This window comes from Anopheles arabiensis, chromosome X (assembly GCF_016920715.1).
Source record: "Anopheles arabiensis isolate DONGOLA chromosome X, AaraD3, whole genome shotgun sequence".
Taxonomy (NCBI): Eukaryota; Metazoa; Arthropoda; class Insecta; order Diptera; family Culicidae; genus Anopheles; species Anopheles arabiensis.
Window position 1 is genome coordinate 17,512 of NC_053519.1, and position 15,699 is coordinate 33,210.

A 15,699-nucleotide genomic window follows, 5' to 3' on the forward strand; every position below is an offset into this window, starting at 1 on the left:
TATATACATAAACAGTGGCTTAAATTCTAGGTATGGTCAATTTGCAAGTTCCCGACAGCTTGAGCTGTAGGTAGGAAATCTCTCGAATATGTATCTTCTCGAGCGAGGAATACGGCACCGATTTTTGATTAATTGACTCGATTCCGACAGTTACTCCAACAGGAACGTCACTTACACAACGATACTAAAATGAACGAAATGAACGTGTGCGTGAGTTTTCACGAAAGCCGAAGGCCTTCAAATGCTTCTAATGTTCCTGCCCTGCAACAAATAACGACAGTCATTTAACGTTTGCATGTGTTTAGTGTATGTGTGCATGAATATGCATGTGTTAATGTTTAGGCATCATAAATACCGAAAGTTTTCCTTGTATCCTACTACTGCCATCCGTGAGGCGCTCACTATTTTCGTAGTGTATAAGACTATTTTCGTTTGTTTGCCATTTGTTAAAAAATATGATGAACTTAAGCGCTGCGCGAAATGCAAGCGTAAGCGGTTTTGCTCACCGCTCAACTTTGTATCAGATGTGCACTGATTCTCTTTAGAACGAATGAGGAAGGAAAGAAAGAATGAAAACAACATGCACTACGCCGCTTATAGCAATGAAACAAAAAAGTGATCGAGAAATTACGAGTCTACGTACGTAAGTGTACGAGAAATTGTCGCTCGCATCGCACATCTTGCCATGCGCGACGTGCTCACTCGACACATGCCGATGCCAGGTAGGCGGTCAAAGTGTTAATAAACAAAACAAGCAACATGGCGTCTACTATCGCTCTCTTTCTCTGTTTTTAATTCTCGATTTTCCTCTCTTATCCTCTCTCTCTCTCTCTCTCTCTCTCTCTCGCTCTTTCTCTCACTCACCCTCTCTCTCTTTATCTCTCTCTCACCCTCTCTCTCTCTCTCTCTCTCTCTCTCTCGCCCTCTCTCTTTATCGCCCTCTATCTCCCTCTCTAGCCCTCTATATATCGCTCTCTCTCTCTCTCACTCTATCTATCTCTCTCTTTGCCTCTGTTGGGTTTGTTTGAATGGGAAAATGAACAGTATTGAGTTACTAGAAAGTCGAAAGATAGCAACAAGGTAAAACATGGATGGTGGGTGGGAAGAAGTGCTTGCCTTTCTTCTTTCTTTCTTTCTTTTTTCGTTTGTTTGTTCGTTTCTTTCTTTCTTTCTTTTTTTCTTTTTTTTTTCTTTCTTTTTTTCTTTCTTTCTTTATTTCTCTTTTTCTTTCTTTCTTTCTTTCTTTCTTTCTTTCTTTCTTTCTTTCTTTCTTTCTTTTTTTCTTTCTTTCTTTCTTTCTTTCTTTCTTTCTTTCTTTCTTTTTTTCTTTCTTTCTTTCTTTCTTTCTTTCTTTCTTTCTTTCTTTCTTTCTTTCTTTCTTTCTTTCTTTCTTTCTTTCTTTCTTTCTATCCCTCTCTCCCTCTCTCTTCCCTTATTGCTCTAAAAAGAAACACCTCAGCTTTATGATTAAATGCATGCAAGCCTTTGGTCACTCATTTTCACTTGTTCTTCATTTGCTTTCGGCTACGACGTTTAATTCTAGACCAACAATCCTTGTCTGTACACTTGTGTGTGTCGGATCCTGTCAACCTCACACCTCCACACCGTACGTACGGTCAACGTCGTTGTACGAGAAAGAGGCAGCACTGATATCCGATTCCGGATCTGTGCCGGTACCGATACTGGTTGTCGCCAACCGGTGTGCTGCCATTGTACCGTTGGTCGGCGTACGGCTGCCGCCACATTTGTCCCCATCTCGCTCTGAAGCGGACCGCATCAGTCCGATGGTGGCCTGCGTGGTAGACGACGGAAAGATTTCCGACGGCAGCTCCGGCACGGACACTCCACGACGCGTAAAGAATGCCATCTTTTCTCTGCGAACAATCCAACATCAAGAAAATCAATAAGACTCCCCCAGACCAGAACCAACCGACAGCACTCACTTGAACGAGATTGAATCGAGCTTGCCTTTGCCGACCTTCGTCTTGCGCAACTTGTAGATCTCCTTGGAAGTTTTCATCAGCAGCTTCGCCAGCTGGCGCTCCTCGGGCGTGACCGCATTGACCGCCTTTACCAGCCGTAGGAAGTCCTCGTTCTCGAGCGCCCAGGCTGCCACCTTGACGTCGTTATTGTCGCGGGCCTGCTCGAGCCGGTGCTTCAGCTCCCGCAGCCGCCCGATCTCGTCGGTGAGCGTTTCCAGCTTCGTCTGCTGGGCCTTCAGATCGAGCTCGAGATCGAGACTGGTGCGCGGCACTGCCGGATGCATCTCTGTAACGCAAACGAAAAATAGGACAAATGAGCAACCGAGCTTCCATTTTTGGGGCTATTATTCATTTCATACTCACTGTGATAGATCTTGGAGACACGGTTATGATAGCGCAGCGAGCGTCGCTCGACCGAACCGCGTTTGAACGGATGGGGCGTCACCTGGTTGTTGAAGTGCATCGCCGAGTCGGAGTCACTCCGGTTCAACCGGCAGATATATCGGGTTTTGCTAGCTACGGCACTTTTTGCGAAAAATGAGGAAACGGCAATTTGGCAATGTAACAAATTTAGTGCGACTTTATCAAGGTAGTTGAATGAAACAATTGGTGAGCTAGAGTAAATATTTTGAACTCAATCTGCAGTTTTAGCCTAATACAAAATTCCGTATCGTTTTGGCTGACATTTTTCAAACATTGTAAGCGTATTTTAAAATTCGCGTAGAGAATTGGCTTGGCAATTGTAGCAATGAGTTCCATTTCTAGACTTGAATAGAATGTTAAATCCTAAATAATAGACATAGAGCATTAGATGGCCGCTTTCTGACCTTATTCTGCCCAAAACATTCCGATAGATCGGGGGTCTCCAAATATTTCAGTTCGCGAGCCGCATTGCTTCGCAAATAACACAGCTGAGTTTCCTTTAGTTAAGAGGAATGTTAAAACCTCTTTTTAATAAGTGAATATTTAGTGAATATATCAAATTTCTACAGGTTTCTATTGCTGAAGCTTAATTTACGTCTGTATCAAGTAAAAATAAAAGTTTTGATGAAAATACGCAAAATGTACGTATTAAAAGCATTCGATTGTCGCTTGCGATTGTAGTTTGGAGACCCCTGCGATAGATCAACAGGTATCAGAATTTAAAACTTACAGACTCTGAAATATTCTCATTCCCGGCTCTCTGAAGTTTCTCTCTTAGGCCGAAATTACACGGACCGGAATTTCGCGGCCGCGGAATTCCGCCTGCTGAAATTTCTATGGATATGACAGTTCAGAAAAGTTGTTGTTGACAGTTTGTACATGGGTTTGACAGCAGGCGAAAATACGCTCCCGCGAAAGTCCGGTACGTGTCTTTTCGACCTTAAAATACTCACGGACCAAAAGGCTACCCATTCCCTACTCTCTTCTTTTACCCAACGCAGGCGTTCACTCATTGCATGCGTTTATGTGTCATGTGTCACCCTACCTTGGTGAGAAAGTTTGCGATCGTTTCACCAACCGATCGTCCACGACCGAGCCCTCCTCGATGGTGGAGGAGCGTGCCGGACCGTTCGGGTCGGGGAACCGCCGGCGGCTCCGCTCTGGCAGGAAGGCACATTCGGTGTTCGTTTCTTTGTCGACGCGCTGGACGGACGAGGGCTGCGGTACGGTACGGTTCACCTCAGCATCCTCGCCCACGTCACCGGCGTCTCCGCACTGTTCTTTCACGCTGTTCATGTATTCCTGTATCATCATCTCGGTAGCCTCTGCAAGACAAAAAAAAAAAAACGCCAGGTTAATACGCAATTATTTAAGCAATTACCGCTAGCAGCCGCCTACCCGAAGATGCACAGCCTTCCTGCTCTTGCTGCTCCTCGCATTCGTCCTCCTCTTCCACCGAGTTGACTATCCGTTGCAGATCTTTGCCGCGTCGACGACCCATCATTCTAGCGACTGGCTCACCAGCGTCATCGACCGCCTTTTTGTATAGCAACTCCTCTCCGTTCTCCTCTTCTTCATCTTCTTTATCATCCTCGTCACCCTGCTCTTCGTCCTCTTCCTCGTCGTCGTCCTCGTCGTCGTTCGACAGCTCGTCGTACACCAGCTCCAGCACGGCCTGCAGCTCGTCCTGGCCCTGGTTGCGCGTAAGCGTGGACGTCTGGGACGAGATGATGGTCGATTCGTCGGACGACTCTTCCCGCGCGCCCCCATCCAGCAGATCCGACTCGTTCATCGACTTCCGGCTGACGATATTGTACCAGCGGCTGGTGGTCGCGTCGCCCGCATTAAATTCGGCCAGGCTAATCTGCGTGCTGCCGATCCAGTCCTCCCGCTGGCCGACTAGCACCATTACCTTGACGTGCAGTGATTTGGCGTACACCTTGTCGAGCGACAATGGCACCACCAGCATCGTCTTGAACGTCGGCCGGACGAGATCAGTCACCGTGCCCGTGCGCACCAACCCAGGACCGGACGGGGTCGGCAGCAGCATCGCGCGTATGAACAGCTGGCAGCCCGCGGGCGGCCCGAGTGCCCCGAAATTGCTGCCCCGCTCGATCGTGATACAGAGGACGCCGTCAGCGGCTACGTACCGCAACCCAATCTGCACCTGGGCGCACTCGCGCGCGAGCAGCGGGGGCGGCCCGCGAGACGCCTCAAACACGCCGGAGTCTCCCGCAACAGACTCGTCGCTGACCGTCGTAGAAACGGAGCGCGTATTCGAGGTGGAGGAGGAGCGACTGAGCAAGGCGGCCGGTTCCAGGTACGGCGGCTTCTCGTAGATCGGCGAGAGCGGCCCGCCCGCGATACCGAGCTGACGGATTTTCAGCTCCTGTAGCTGCTCCTCTAGCCGCTGCCGGTCGAGATTGTATTCGGTGGAGGTGGTAGTGCTGGAAACGGAACTTGCCACGCCCGTCGCGACGGCATAGCTCGGGACGACCGGCTGCGATGTGCCGGGTATGGCGTAACTCGGCCCGGAGGCCGCACCCGTTAGCTTGGCAGTAGTGTTGATGGCAGCATGAACGGAGGCTGGGTTGGTGGAAGGTGCGTCCGACCCACCAACAGCAGCGGCAGCAGCTGTCACTACCGCCACCCAGTCCATCTTCATCGGCGAGACGGGTGGTGTTTCGGTCGAGAGGCTGCTGCGCGGCGACAGCGACGTCACCTCCGAGCTCGGATGGAAAAGGCGCTGGACGCGCCTGTTCATGTCGACCATGTCGATCTGCGGCTCGGCTGACAGCGGATCGCCGTAGATGTCGGTGAAGCTGAGCCCGCTAAGCGAACCCTTGCTGGATGCGGTCGAAAGCGACCCGAGGCTGGAGCTGCTGCTGATCGACAGCGTGCTCGCGGATAGCGACTTGAGCTGGTGCTCCAGGTGCGTAAACTCCTTCAGTGCCTCGAGCAGCTGCTGCAGCAGCGCCTGCTTCTCTTCATGCAGTTTCAGCCGGTTCGCGATGCACTGGTTTGATTCCTCGTAGGCCATGTTCAGGTCCTCCTCGAGCTGCCGACAGACGCTCTGAATCCGGCGCATCTCAGTCGGCGAGCGCGACTTGGGCGTAATGCTGCGGTACTCCAGCAGCAGTTGCTTTTTCTCCTGGAACAGTAACAGCCGGTCCTGGTCCGACTCAAGCTCGCCGGGCCGTATCTTTTCCTCGAGCGCGGCCAATTGTTCCTGGATTTCCTTCACGCGCCGGCGCCACTCGTCGTATCGTTGGCGCATTTTTGCCATTTCGCGCGCTCCCATCGGGAAGTGCTCGGATGACAAGTCGGTCTGGGACGCGGCACAGATCCGGTCCTGCGCCAAGTTGAACGTGGACGCGTCCGGACTCTCCTGGCGCAGCTGCAGTCGAGTCAGGTCGTCCTTAACCTGCGCCAAACTCTTCATCAGTTCCTTCTTCTCCCGCTCGCCAGTGATCAGCGACTTCTGGATTTTCTTCACCTCCTCCATGATGGCTTGCGCTTCGCTGATGTTGTAGCAACCATTAACGTGTGCGTTCAGCTTCTGCTCCACGCTGGAACAGGGTCGGAAATTGGAAAGGTTTGTTTTGAAATCCAGGTTGAAGAATGTAACTCTTCGCTGCGCAAGGCTGCGTCTCTCTTACCTGGCGAGCGTATCTACTCCTTTCTGCGTGCTGTGCATCTCCTTCTGTATCCGGGACAGCTCCTTCTTTAGCCGGAAAACGCGCTCCTTTGCGATGGCTAGATCCGCCCGTAGCAGCTCTGGATCGAACTTGGTGCTGCAGGAGCTGGTCGACGAGCAGACTGAAATTAATGTTGAGAAAAGTCAGACACGGAAGCGTTAGAAAATTAAACAACGAGGCCTGGCAAGGACTTTGTTACAAATACTCACGACTAGTACGGCTGGCGGCGAGCGCATTCAGATGGTTGTATTCCTCCTGCGCCAGATGCAGGCGCTGCGTCTTAACGCTCAGTATCTCCTTCTTGGCCTCCAATGTGTCCTGTGCTGAGCAGAGATACTCCCGCAGCATCTCGTCCTGCTTGCTCTTCCATTGCAGCCGCGGATCCTCCAGCTGGGTTGTCTGCGTGTTGTGGTTGATGTAGTAGGTACCGATCTGTGGATCATAGCTTTCCTCCCACCCGAAAGGTAGCTCGTTCCCGATACAGTCGGCGAACGATTCCGGTTTCGTGTGTCTGTGAAGAGAAAGATAAAAAGGAATTCGATTAGTCATTTTTTGTACGTGCAGGAAGCGGTTTTCTGGGTGTTATTTCTTGCATCTATTTCAGGAAGAGAGAAACAAAATCGTCATAATCTTGAGCCAAAACGGTAACTCACCAGTGCATGACGAGCCGGGGGAAATTTGCATGACTCACCCCATACATACTGCGCCCAAGCGGCGAAAGGAAAAGCTCGCGTTCATGGAAGAAACAAGCCGGGAAGTATTATTTTTATCCATTCGACGCCTTTCATTGGCGGGAATGTTGCTTTAAAAACATTGCCAGGTGGTGGGGGTTTTCCCGACAATGCCTCCCCAAGAGGAAGTGAGAGAGAGAAAGCGTTACATAAATTGAGAGGTCTCCAATGTAAGTCAAGAAACTGAACAGTCGCACTTATATCACAAAAAAAAATCGAAAGATCTTTCTCATCCAGCACGCCACGCATGCATCCCACACGATGGTATTGTAAGTTTAATCGTGGTGTTTCTCGTGTGCGGCGCTATTTTTGACCACCGAACCTGGACAATATTTGTAGTGCTACCCTTCTACAACTGCAGACATTCGCGAGAGAAACAAAACCGTTTTTGATTATCCGAAACTGTAGAAAGAAACGGTTGACTTCAGCTTCAACCGTGCTCTCCAACGATCTACGCCAACGGAAGGGATGCCAAAATTCCTGCAGAGACATCTTCAGTTGATTCTGTCGTGTTTCAGTGCCTAGCACAATGAAGAATTCAATCAAACCCAATAACGAAGCGCGTGTTTGTGATTCCCACGTGACCGCCGTTGCAATGGACCTCGCCACCCCATCGATCGATATCCGTGGCCGACACTACCGTAGGTGTGGTCGCCTCTTGCCTCTTGTGGAAAATCCCGCAACGCACGGTTGATCTCATGGCCCGACGGTCAATTAACGCGCAGTCCTCCGCACTGCAAAAGCGCACTCATTTAAACTTTGACACCCCGTTCCGTGTTCTCGTTCGTTGTCTACATAGTAGTCATGGGAAAAATGATTCTTTTTAAAGATCAGATGCGGTCCAGTTCGCTCAGTGAAATGAACTGAACGCGTGCGGTGATTCTTTCACACGCCCGAGGTGCGGTATGTTTTTTTAAATATTGAAGTAATGCTGCAAAAATGTCCACCCTATTTTAATTTTTTTATTTTTATAACGTTACATTTACAAGCAGAGAAAAATTTTCAATTAAACTTTAAATTTATCTCGATTTATTTAATTTTCTTATATCGTTATTTATTTTGTGTTTATTCGTTTAAAGTATTTTTTTATAAAAATGTACAAATATCGCCGTTCAAAACAACGGATTTATAACAAACATTCAATTAATCGTACAGTTAAAAAAGAACTGTGGTTAACTATAGTTCATGAGGAGAATCTTTTTCATATAAGGGCGGTCCCCAAGATACACGGTTAATGGGGACCGAAAACGGCCGCAAAATACCGCGTATCTCGATTTTTTGCGTAAATCGAATCTCTTAATTTCCAGCAAAAATATCAATAACTTTCGTCTAATTTTGCAAGTAGGGGGCGGTTTTAGTCACTTTATGAATTATTTGATATGATTCGGATTGGATATGATAGTTTTAAACCTTTGGAAATAGTTTTTAACATTCGATCAAAACGGAAATTATTTGGCAATTTACAATTGATGTGTTAAATCCGTACAATTTGCTCATAGAATTGTCAAATTTAGAACACCGCGTATAAGAGGTACCGTGTATCTCAGGGACCGGCTGTATTCAAAGCCGACACTGGGTTGCTCTTCTAACATATGGAAAATTACCAGCAGTTTTGGTCTGATGAAAAAAAAAACTACTAGAGCGAGAGTGTATCGCTATTTTGCGGATCGGGAAATAAGACATGGATGACAGAATTATCAAGCTTTCTAGTTCTAGTCAACACACTTCTTCTTCTTCATTGGCACAACAACCGTTGTCGGTCAAGGCCTGCCTGTACCCACTAGTGAAGTGAGCTTGGCTTTCAGTGACCTTTGTTACCACGGTCTATTCGGGACTTGAACCCATGACGGGCATGTTGTTACGTCGTACGAGTTGACGATTATACCACCAGACCGGCCCAGTCAACACACTATCAGGTGGAAAAAGCATGCTGATTTTCTGAGTAGGATAATGAATTCCGCATCGCGTGTGGTGGTTTGTTGCACACTTTCATGATCGGTATGGAGAGTTTCCGCACGGAAAATCAATTCTGCTAGCGTGCGGAGATGTATCACACACATTCATAGTCGGCACGGAGAATCAATACCGCACCGCTAGCGTGCGGAAGAATCATTTCCATTTATCTGGCGGTGCAGTACTCGTTCACTCAGTGTAAAGATTGGAATGAATTATTCAGTTCTGATTCAATTTGCCCATGTCTACTATATAGGCCCCATCAACATAGCCTGGGGTCCTTGGAACAGATCAGGGCTGAGTTGTGCTGGTGTGCGTGTTTCTGTGTTAGTTTTTTTTGATTCGCAGGTGTGTTATAAATATAGCCGAAATATAGTAGCAACAGCCGCTCCCGTTATTGCACACCGTTAAAACGCAGAAGCGTGTGGTTTATCTCCATCTCTGTCATTATCTCGCTCTCTGTCTCTCTCTCTCTGTTTCTCTCTTTTTCTCTCTGTTTCTCTCTGTTTCTCTCTGTTTCTCTCTATTTCTCTCTATCTCTCTGTCTCTCTGTCTCTCTGTCTCTCTGTCTCTCTGTCTCTCTGTCTCTGTCTCTCTCTGTCTCTCTTTGTCTCTCTTTGTCTCTCTTTGTCTCTCTTTGCCTCTCTTTGTCTCTCTTTGTCTCTCTTTGTCTCTCTTTGTTTCTCTTTGTCTCTCTTTGACTCTCTTTGACTCTGTTTGTCTCTCTCTGACTCTCTTTGTCTCTCTCTGTCTCGCTCTGTCTCTCTCTGTCGCTCTCTGTCTCTTTCTGTCTCTCTCTTTCTCTCTCTGTCTCTCTCTGTCTCTCTCTCTCTCTCTGTCTCTCTCTGTCTCTCTCTGTCTCTCTCTGTCTCTCTCTGTCTCTCTCTGTCTCTCTCTGTCTTAGAGACTAAGACTCAGAGACTAGTAGTTTCAGTTTTCAGTGACTTATATCCTTATCCTGCGTATGGGGGCACGGTCCATTTGGGGCTTGAACCCATGACAGGCATGTTCTTAAGTCGTACGACAAAAAGGTAGAATTAGAAAAGGGGAGTTCTAAACGCGCCATGATTCTGCCATGTTGGGGTTGCTTTTTTTTTCTCTCTACTTATTTGCCTTTCCTTTTGATGCTCGTTGTTAAAAGAGAGTAAATTGGACGCGAAGGTCAACCATCCACCGAACCCTCCCAGTAGTTTGGAATGCGGCTCTTTGGTGTGCTCGCTAGAGCAAAGCATTGTTTAATTATCTCGCTCTTTCACAGGGTTTAGCACAGGGATTTAGTTTTCGCTCTCTCTTTCTCTCTCTGTGGTCATATCAATAGGCACTGCGTTCGTACCACATTGCTTTCAGTAAGGTTGAAGTCTGTTCGGTTCCTTCCGCGTGAAAGGGAAAAGTAAATTTAACTCAATTGATGTTTAATTAAAGTTTGTTCCACTCAAATCGAACTTTGGAACTCGTCGGTGGCGAACAAAGCCTTTCGGAGCAGATGGGAGGGTATCCAGAAGCGTTGTGTGTAAAATCATTTCGAACGATCCACGCCAACCATTACCATTTAAACGATCCCTGAGATTGGAAAGGTGATGATCTACCAATATAGGCCATTCTACCAACTCCATTTTTTACAATCTCCGTCAGAGCTCGACCCATCTTGTGTTGCTTATTTTTATTACACGTAAATCTGGCACCCTGTCATAATAACCACCTGCATGCAGAGCGGTGAGCGTGAGCGAAAGGGAAAGCTTCACAAGCACCCTTGTCTTTAATTAACACATTAACGAGCAGAAAGTCTAAGGTTCCCCATCCCCCTGCACAGAAAACTGTGTTAAACAAATACCAACCAAATAGATTTGGCATAAATCGCTGTAAGCATTGCAAGGTTGGCTAGAGCTGGTGCTGAAAAGGGAGTATATGCACGAAAGTTGCAGTAGATCGTCCCTAAGCGGCGCTGGCGAGTCCCAAGTAACTTCTGAAGTGGGAGAGAGTATTAATTGCCCTACATTGACCCGACCCGAGTTCCGAAAATAGTGATCGGTTTGGCCGGGATAACGGACTGGCAGACGAAGGCGCGAGACCGTGAGCGGTTTCGGACACTCCTGAGGCAGGCCAAGACCGCAAAGCGGTTGTAGCGCCGGATAAGTAAGTAAGTAAGTAAGTTGTGCTTGTATGTATATACACTGATAACCAAGCTCCATCGCCACCGAGTTGCAGTGATCGTGGCTCTATGATTTATCTCTCTCTCTCTCTCTCTCTCTCTCTCTCTCTCTCTCTCTCTCTCTCTCTCTCTCTCTCTATCTCTATCTCTGTTCTCTCTCTCTCGTGAGCTGATTTCAACTTCTGAAACGCTGATTGAAACGTCTTGAGGGTTGGTGACTGAAACAGTGGCATTTGGAAGCACTGTTCACAGCCAGAAAAAAATCATGGCGCTAAACATTGCGAGGGAATTGAGAAAAATTGAAATCTTAATTTAATTTTTCAAAAAAAAGTTTATTGTGCAAGGTGAGAGTATCGAACTTGATGTCGGAATCGTTCGAATCTCACAGGGATCTGAGGCAAGGTGACGGACTCTCCTGTCTACTCTTCAACACCACCCTGGAAGGTGTTATTCAAAGCGCGGGTCTAGACAACGATATCCATGGCACGATCCTCTACCGGTCCAATTCCTTGACATCGCGGATGACATCAGCAACAGCAACAACAGCAAAGGTGTGTGAGGAGTACACCCGACTCAATCGCGAAGCAGCAAGAATTGAATTGCGAATCAATGCAAACGCTCTGGGCGCTCATGGAGCGTGGAAGAGAAGAATGAACCACGAGTTTGCTGAGCTGTACGGCGAACCGAGCATACTGACGGTGGCGAAGGCTAGCAGGATACGATGGCTGGGGCATGTCATGAGGATGCCGAACTCATGCCCCACCAAGAAGGTGTAGCATATCTGCTATACAGAACATATTGTAATACACACTATCAGCCATAGACACATTGTAACACACTTTGGAAAGCCAAACCACACCATTGTAACACATTCATTATAACACACTCAGTAAATCAGATCATACCATACACACCCGGAAGTCTCAGGCCACACCGTTCATATAAAAACAATTGTGACACACTTATCAGAACCAACCGAAACGTACAACATAAGCAGGAACAGTTTATGCATTATAACCCAAAGCAGGAACAGTATAAGCATTAAACCCAAAACAGGAACTTAGTGACAAGAACCATCGTTCTTATCAACAAAAGACAAACGTAACTAGCTGAGTGAAAACAATAACTTTCCAACATACAACCCGGAACCAAATGTGAGAAACCCTTAACTTCTTTTGAGTATAAATAAAACCAACTCCGATCATGGCAGGTCAGATTCGTTCGGACTGTCAGGATAGGACTATGCCCATCCTACATCTATCGACTTCTCATTTAAAGAGTTTAGTTATGTCCCCCTGCCCAAGGTAAGGCCTCTAAACTCCAACGTTTCCAGTAAGGGAAACCTCCTAAAGGTTTCTATGATCGCCTGGACGATCAAGTGCCGAAAGTCCGCTTCGAAACAGAGTCCACCTCAGTTCTGCTTAATTCGGCAAACGATGACGAAGGCCACCCTGGCCAACGCGAGTTCAAAGCTACCACAAAGGTGTTCGACAGCGATCCCCAGTTCGCCATAAGGGCGCAGGGGAGCACAGCGAACTCGATGGCTGGTTGGCTAATCTAAAGATAAGCGAAAAAGTTAAGTGGCTACCATTTTTCATCAAAAAGTTACATCAGTTTGAAAATGAAAATCATACCCGGCTATCCCGTCGTAGAGTTAAAAGTTAACTCCTTCGTGTTCATCCGACCGACCCGCTCTACTCGTTTACAAAAATTATTGCATTATTCCCTCTCTCACTCTCTCTTATCTCTTTACTTTCTCTCTCTGTTCCCCCTTCACGTGGTCCACCGAACAACAGCAAATTGCTTGCATCGCAACTCTGGTCTGTCCGACCACACAAGCCGCACGCTTGCATCGTACGGTGGGTTTCGCGGAATCCTCGTCGGTGTGATGTGTTCGAACAACATTTGTTGGTGCCGCCGATCCAAACAATTGCCGCCAAAATAGGCCAGCTTTCCACTCGCTCCTCAGACCGCAATCCTTGCTCCTTCCTCAGACCGCCCTAATCGCCCGTTCCTAAGACCGCACATCTCACTCGTTCCATCAGAATTGAACACCATCCAACAGTCGCACTAAGCAGACAGAGCGATAAAGCATGCTCATTTTGTTGCTTGGGACCACTCACACGCCTCGCATGTCTCTTTCATGACCATCGCGATGATCACCGACTGAAATGTCGCGACCAAGTGATTGGCCAAATATCGCACCAACTGCTTGAGTGCTGATCATCGCAATAGAGCTCGTGACGCTAACATAATTTTTCATGATCATATTAGTAATATTTTTCTAAACTGATCACAGTGTAAAAAATCATGACAAAGCGATCAAGCGTTGGCTGCTAAAATGTCACCAAGCATGTATTGGTCACACCAACTGTTTGAGTATCTGATTGACCTCTGATCATCACAATTGAGTTAATTTGTTGATTTGTTGTACTGCCGTTTATGGAATTGATCTGCAGTACCATCAAGTCAGAGCAGCTCGATAAAACTTGTAAACCATTGTAGGCTTCAAAATTCATGTCATTAAAAGAGCACTAGCAGACACATCCGAACTTTAAGCAGAAATAGATCCACTCACCAGTGAAAATATTGACGATGATATCGTGTTGCCTTCAATGATTCCATGGTGTTCAAGAAATCATAAGGCATGATGACCCAATTTGACATTAACGAGCACGCTTAACTGGGAATTCGAGCAAAGTCCCATAAACTGGAGCCTTAAACTTCTCTTAACTCATTGACTGCCGCGTCAGCCACTCTGTGCAGATTTAGAATCCAGGCAAGACAAAAACCGGTTAGGGAGAAAATTTGCAAAAAAATCAACAAATCGCCCAAGTGCAAATGATATTTGAAGCATTTCCAATGTGACACGCAATGGAAAAAGAACACGCTCTCTAGGAATGGATGAATCTGCAAATGACGTAGGATGTAAGTATACTTCAAAACAGCACATGTTTTTTTATATGTGACCACCCAGCTGTGTCACTTAAAATAAAGGTTCGATTTCCACGGATAAAGGTCTAAGAAATGTCAAATTCATATTAACATTATAAAATTCACTGGTTTTATTAACAAATCGCTTTGAATCAATCGATTAAGCTTTAGTAAAATATTATTTTGATCAATAACTATAGCTTTAACAACTGTTCATGAACAAAAATGAAGCTAGAAAATATCACTAGTCAAACAAAAATATTGTTCGCCAACTTGATTATCGCTGCAAATGTTTGCTAAGATTCAACAGCTGTCAAATTTATGCGCTCGGTTAAGCCACCCGCTGGTTAATCTGTCCCCCGATTATCGACGTTCTACTGTATTTAATATTGTACAATGATTAAATTAAATAAATTAATTAATAAATCATTTGCTGCCATCTATTCATCTTATACTCGCAGTTGTATTACACCGTTTTCGAACCCAAATAAACAATGTAAAGCTGCTTTTGAACATTGTTGAACTATAAGTAAACATTTGACGTCTAACTGAAATACTGATGTCTTTCTCAACACTGCAGCTCAACATTATTTATTTGGGCTCGAAAACGGTGCATTTGATGCCCGTGCTTATCGAGGGTGAAGAAGCATATTTCAAACAAGCGTAGGATAACGTCTAACACTAATCTATTTTTTTTATTTAACATGTTTGATGCTTCAACGACCTTCTAAGCATCATGTAGCACGGTGTATAGTAGCAATACAAGAATTTTTTATAATGTGCCGAAATCTGTCTCGAGTTTTCGGGTCTCGACACACACTAAAGTGGATTCAAAATACCAGGTGGTGGAAAAGGGCCTTTGGGGGTCGGCCATAGCTGAGGGACTTTCTTCTTCTTCTTCTTTGGCACAACAACCGCTGTCGGTCAAGGCCTGCCTGTACCCACTAGTGAAGTGAGCTGGCTTTCAGTGACTTATTGTTACCATAGCAGGATAGTCAGGATACCACTGAGACATAGGTTTCCCCCATTGGTTTCCACACACAAAGCATAGATATGAAAAAATGGGATATAATAGCAAAACGCTCCGTGCGGGCGTTTACCGATACCTAAGAGATAACACAACAGGTGAATTGGCATCACCTTCTCTGCGCCTCAAAGTCTCTATAAAAAGAAACAAATAAAAATTCTTCGCACCCGGCTCTGTTGTTGGGGGTGTTAAAAGGACACACGATCGAAGCAAACGTGCATATGATATGTAGCACATTTCTTTCCAATTCAGGTAGGCTAGTGGAAACAACAGTTTGAATTGAATCCATACAAAAGAGGATTCTGGGCTTGTTTATCACGGTGCGCGTATGCTGCTGCACCTGTCCGTCCTGAATCTGGCGGCTTGTTGGCATGAAGTCGTTATCATGACGCCGAGGAACCTGAACTGCCTTGGAATGGATTCGGTTCGGTAGGTGCATGTCCTTTGGTCGAATGCATTCTGTGCATTTGTCACGCCACAACGGTAGATCCGGCAGCAACAAAGTCAAGACAAACTCTTTCCCCGGTACGGAAGGCGATCCAAAGTTCTTTTTATTATTATTGTTATTATTGTCATTACGACCTACGCGATCATGTAGGCCTTTTCAGGACTTGAGTACCACGTAGCCGGATAGTCAGCCCTTGCTACAGCGGATTGTTCATACGCGGTTGGAACTCAAGACGGGCATGTTGTTAAGATGTACGGAATGATGGTGGTCCCGCGGGACCGCTCCTATCCAGCGGGCAACTTGCGTACTGCCACAATGTCTCCTGCCTGATGCATATGCTGCAAATCGTATTAT

At 46.5% G+C, this 15,699-nt stretch overlaps 1 protein-coding gene across 8 annotated transcripts in view; it reads right to left on the reverse strand.

Annotated features, from left to right (window-relative positions):
- Positions 1-1,460: 1,460 nt before the first annotated feature.
- Positions 1,461-15,699, reverse strand: part of LOC120905715 (protein kibra) — a 32,586-nt gene continuing 18,347 nt past the window's right edge. For all 8 annotated transcript variants that reach the window (XM_040316735.1, XM_040316733.1, XM_040316732.1 and 5 more), the window contains 7 exons: positions 6,313-6,614; positions 6,065-6,224; positions 3,804-5,974; positions 3,451-3,730; positions 2,346-2,506; positions 1,944-2,268; positions 1,461-1,874 (listed from right to left, as the gene is read on the reverse strand). In XM_040316735.1, the coding sequence (XP_040172669.1) occupies positions 1,592-1,874; positions 1,944-2,268; positions 2,346-2,506; positions 3,451-3,730; positions 3,804-5,974; positions 6,065-6,224; positions 6,313-6,614 (3,682 nt within the window). In that variant the 3' untranslated portion in view covers positions 1,461-1,591. The remainder of the gene's footprint in view (positions 1,875-1,943; positions 2,269-2,345; positions 2,507-3,450; positions 3,731-3,803; positions 5,975-6,064; positions 6,225-6,312; positions 6,615-15,699) is intronic.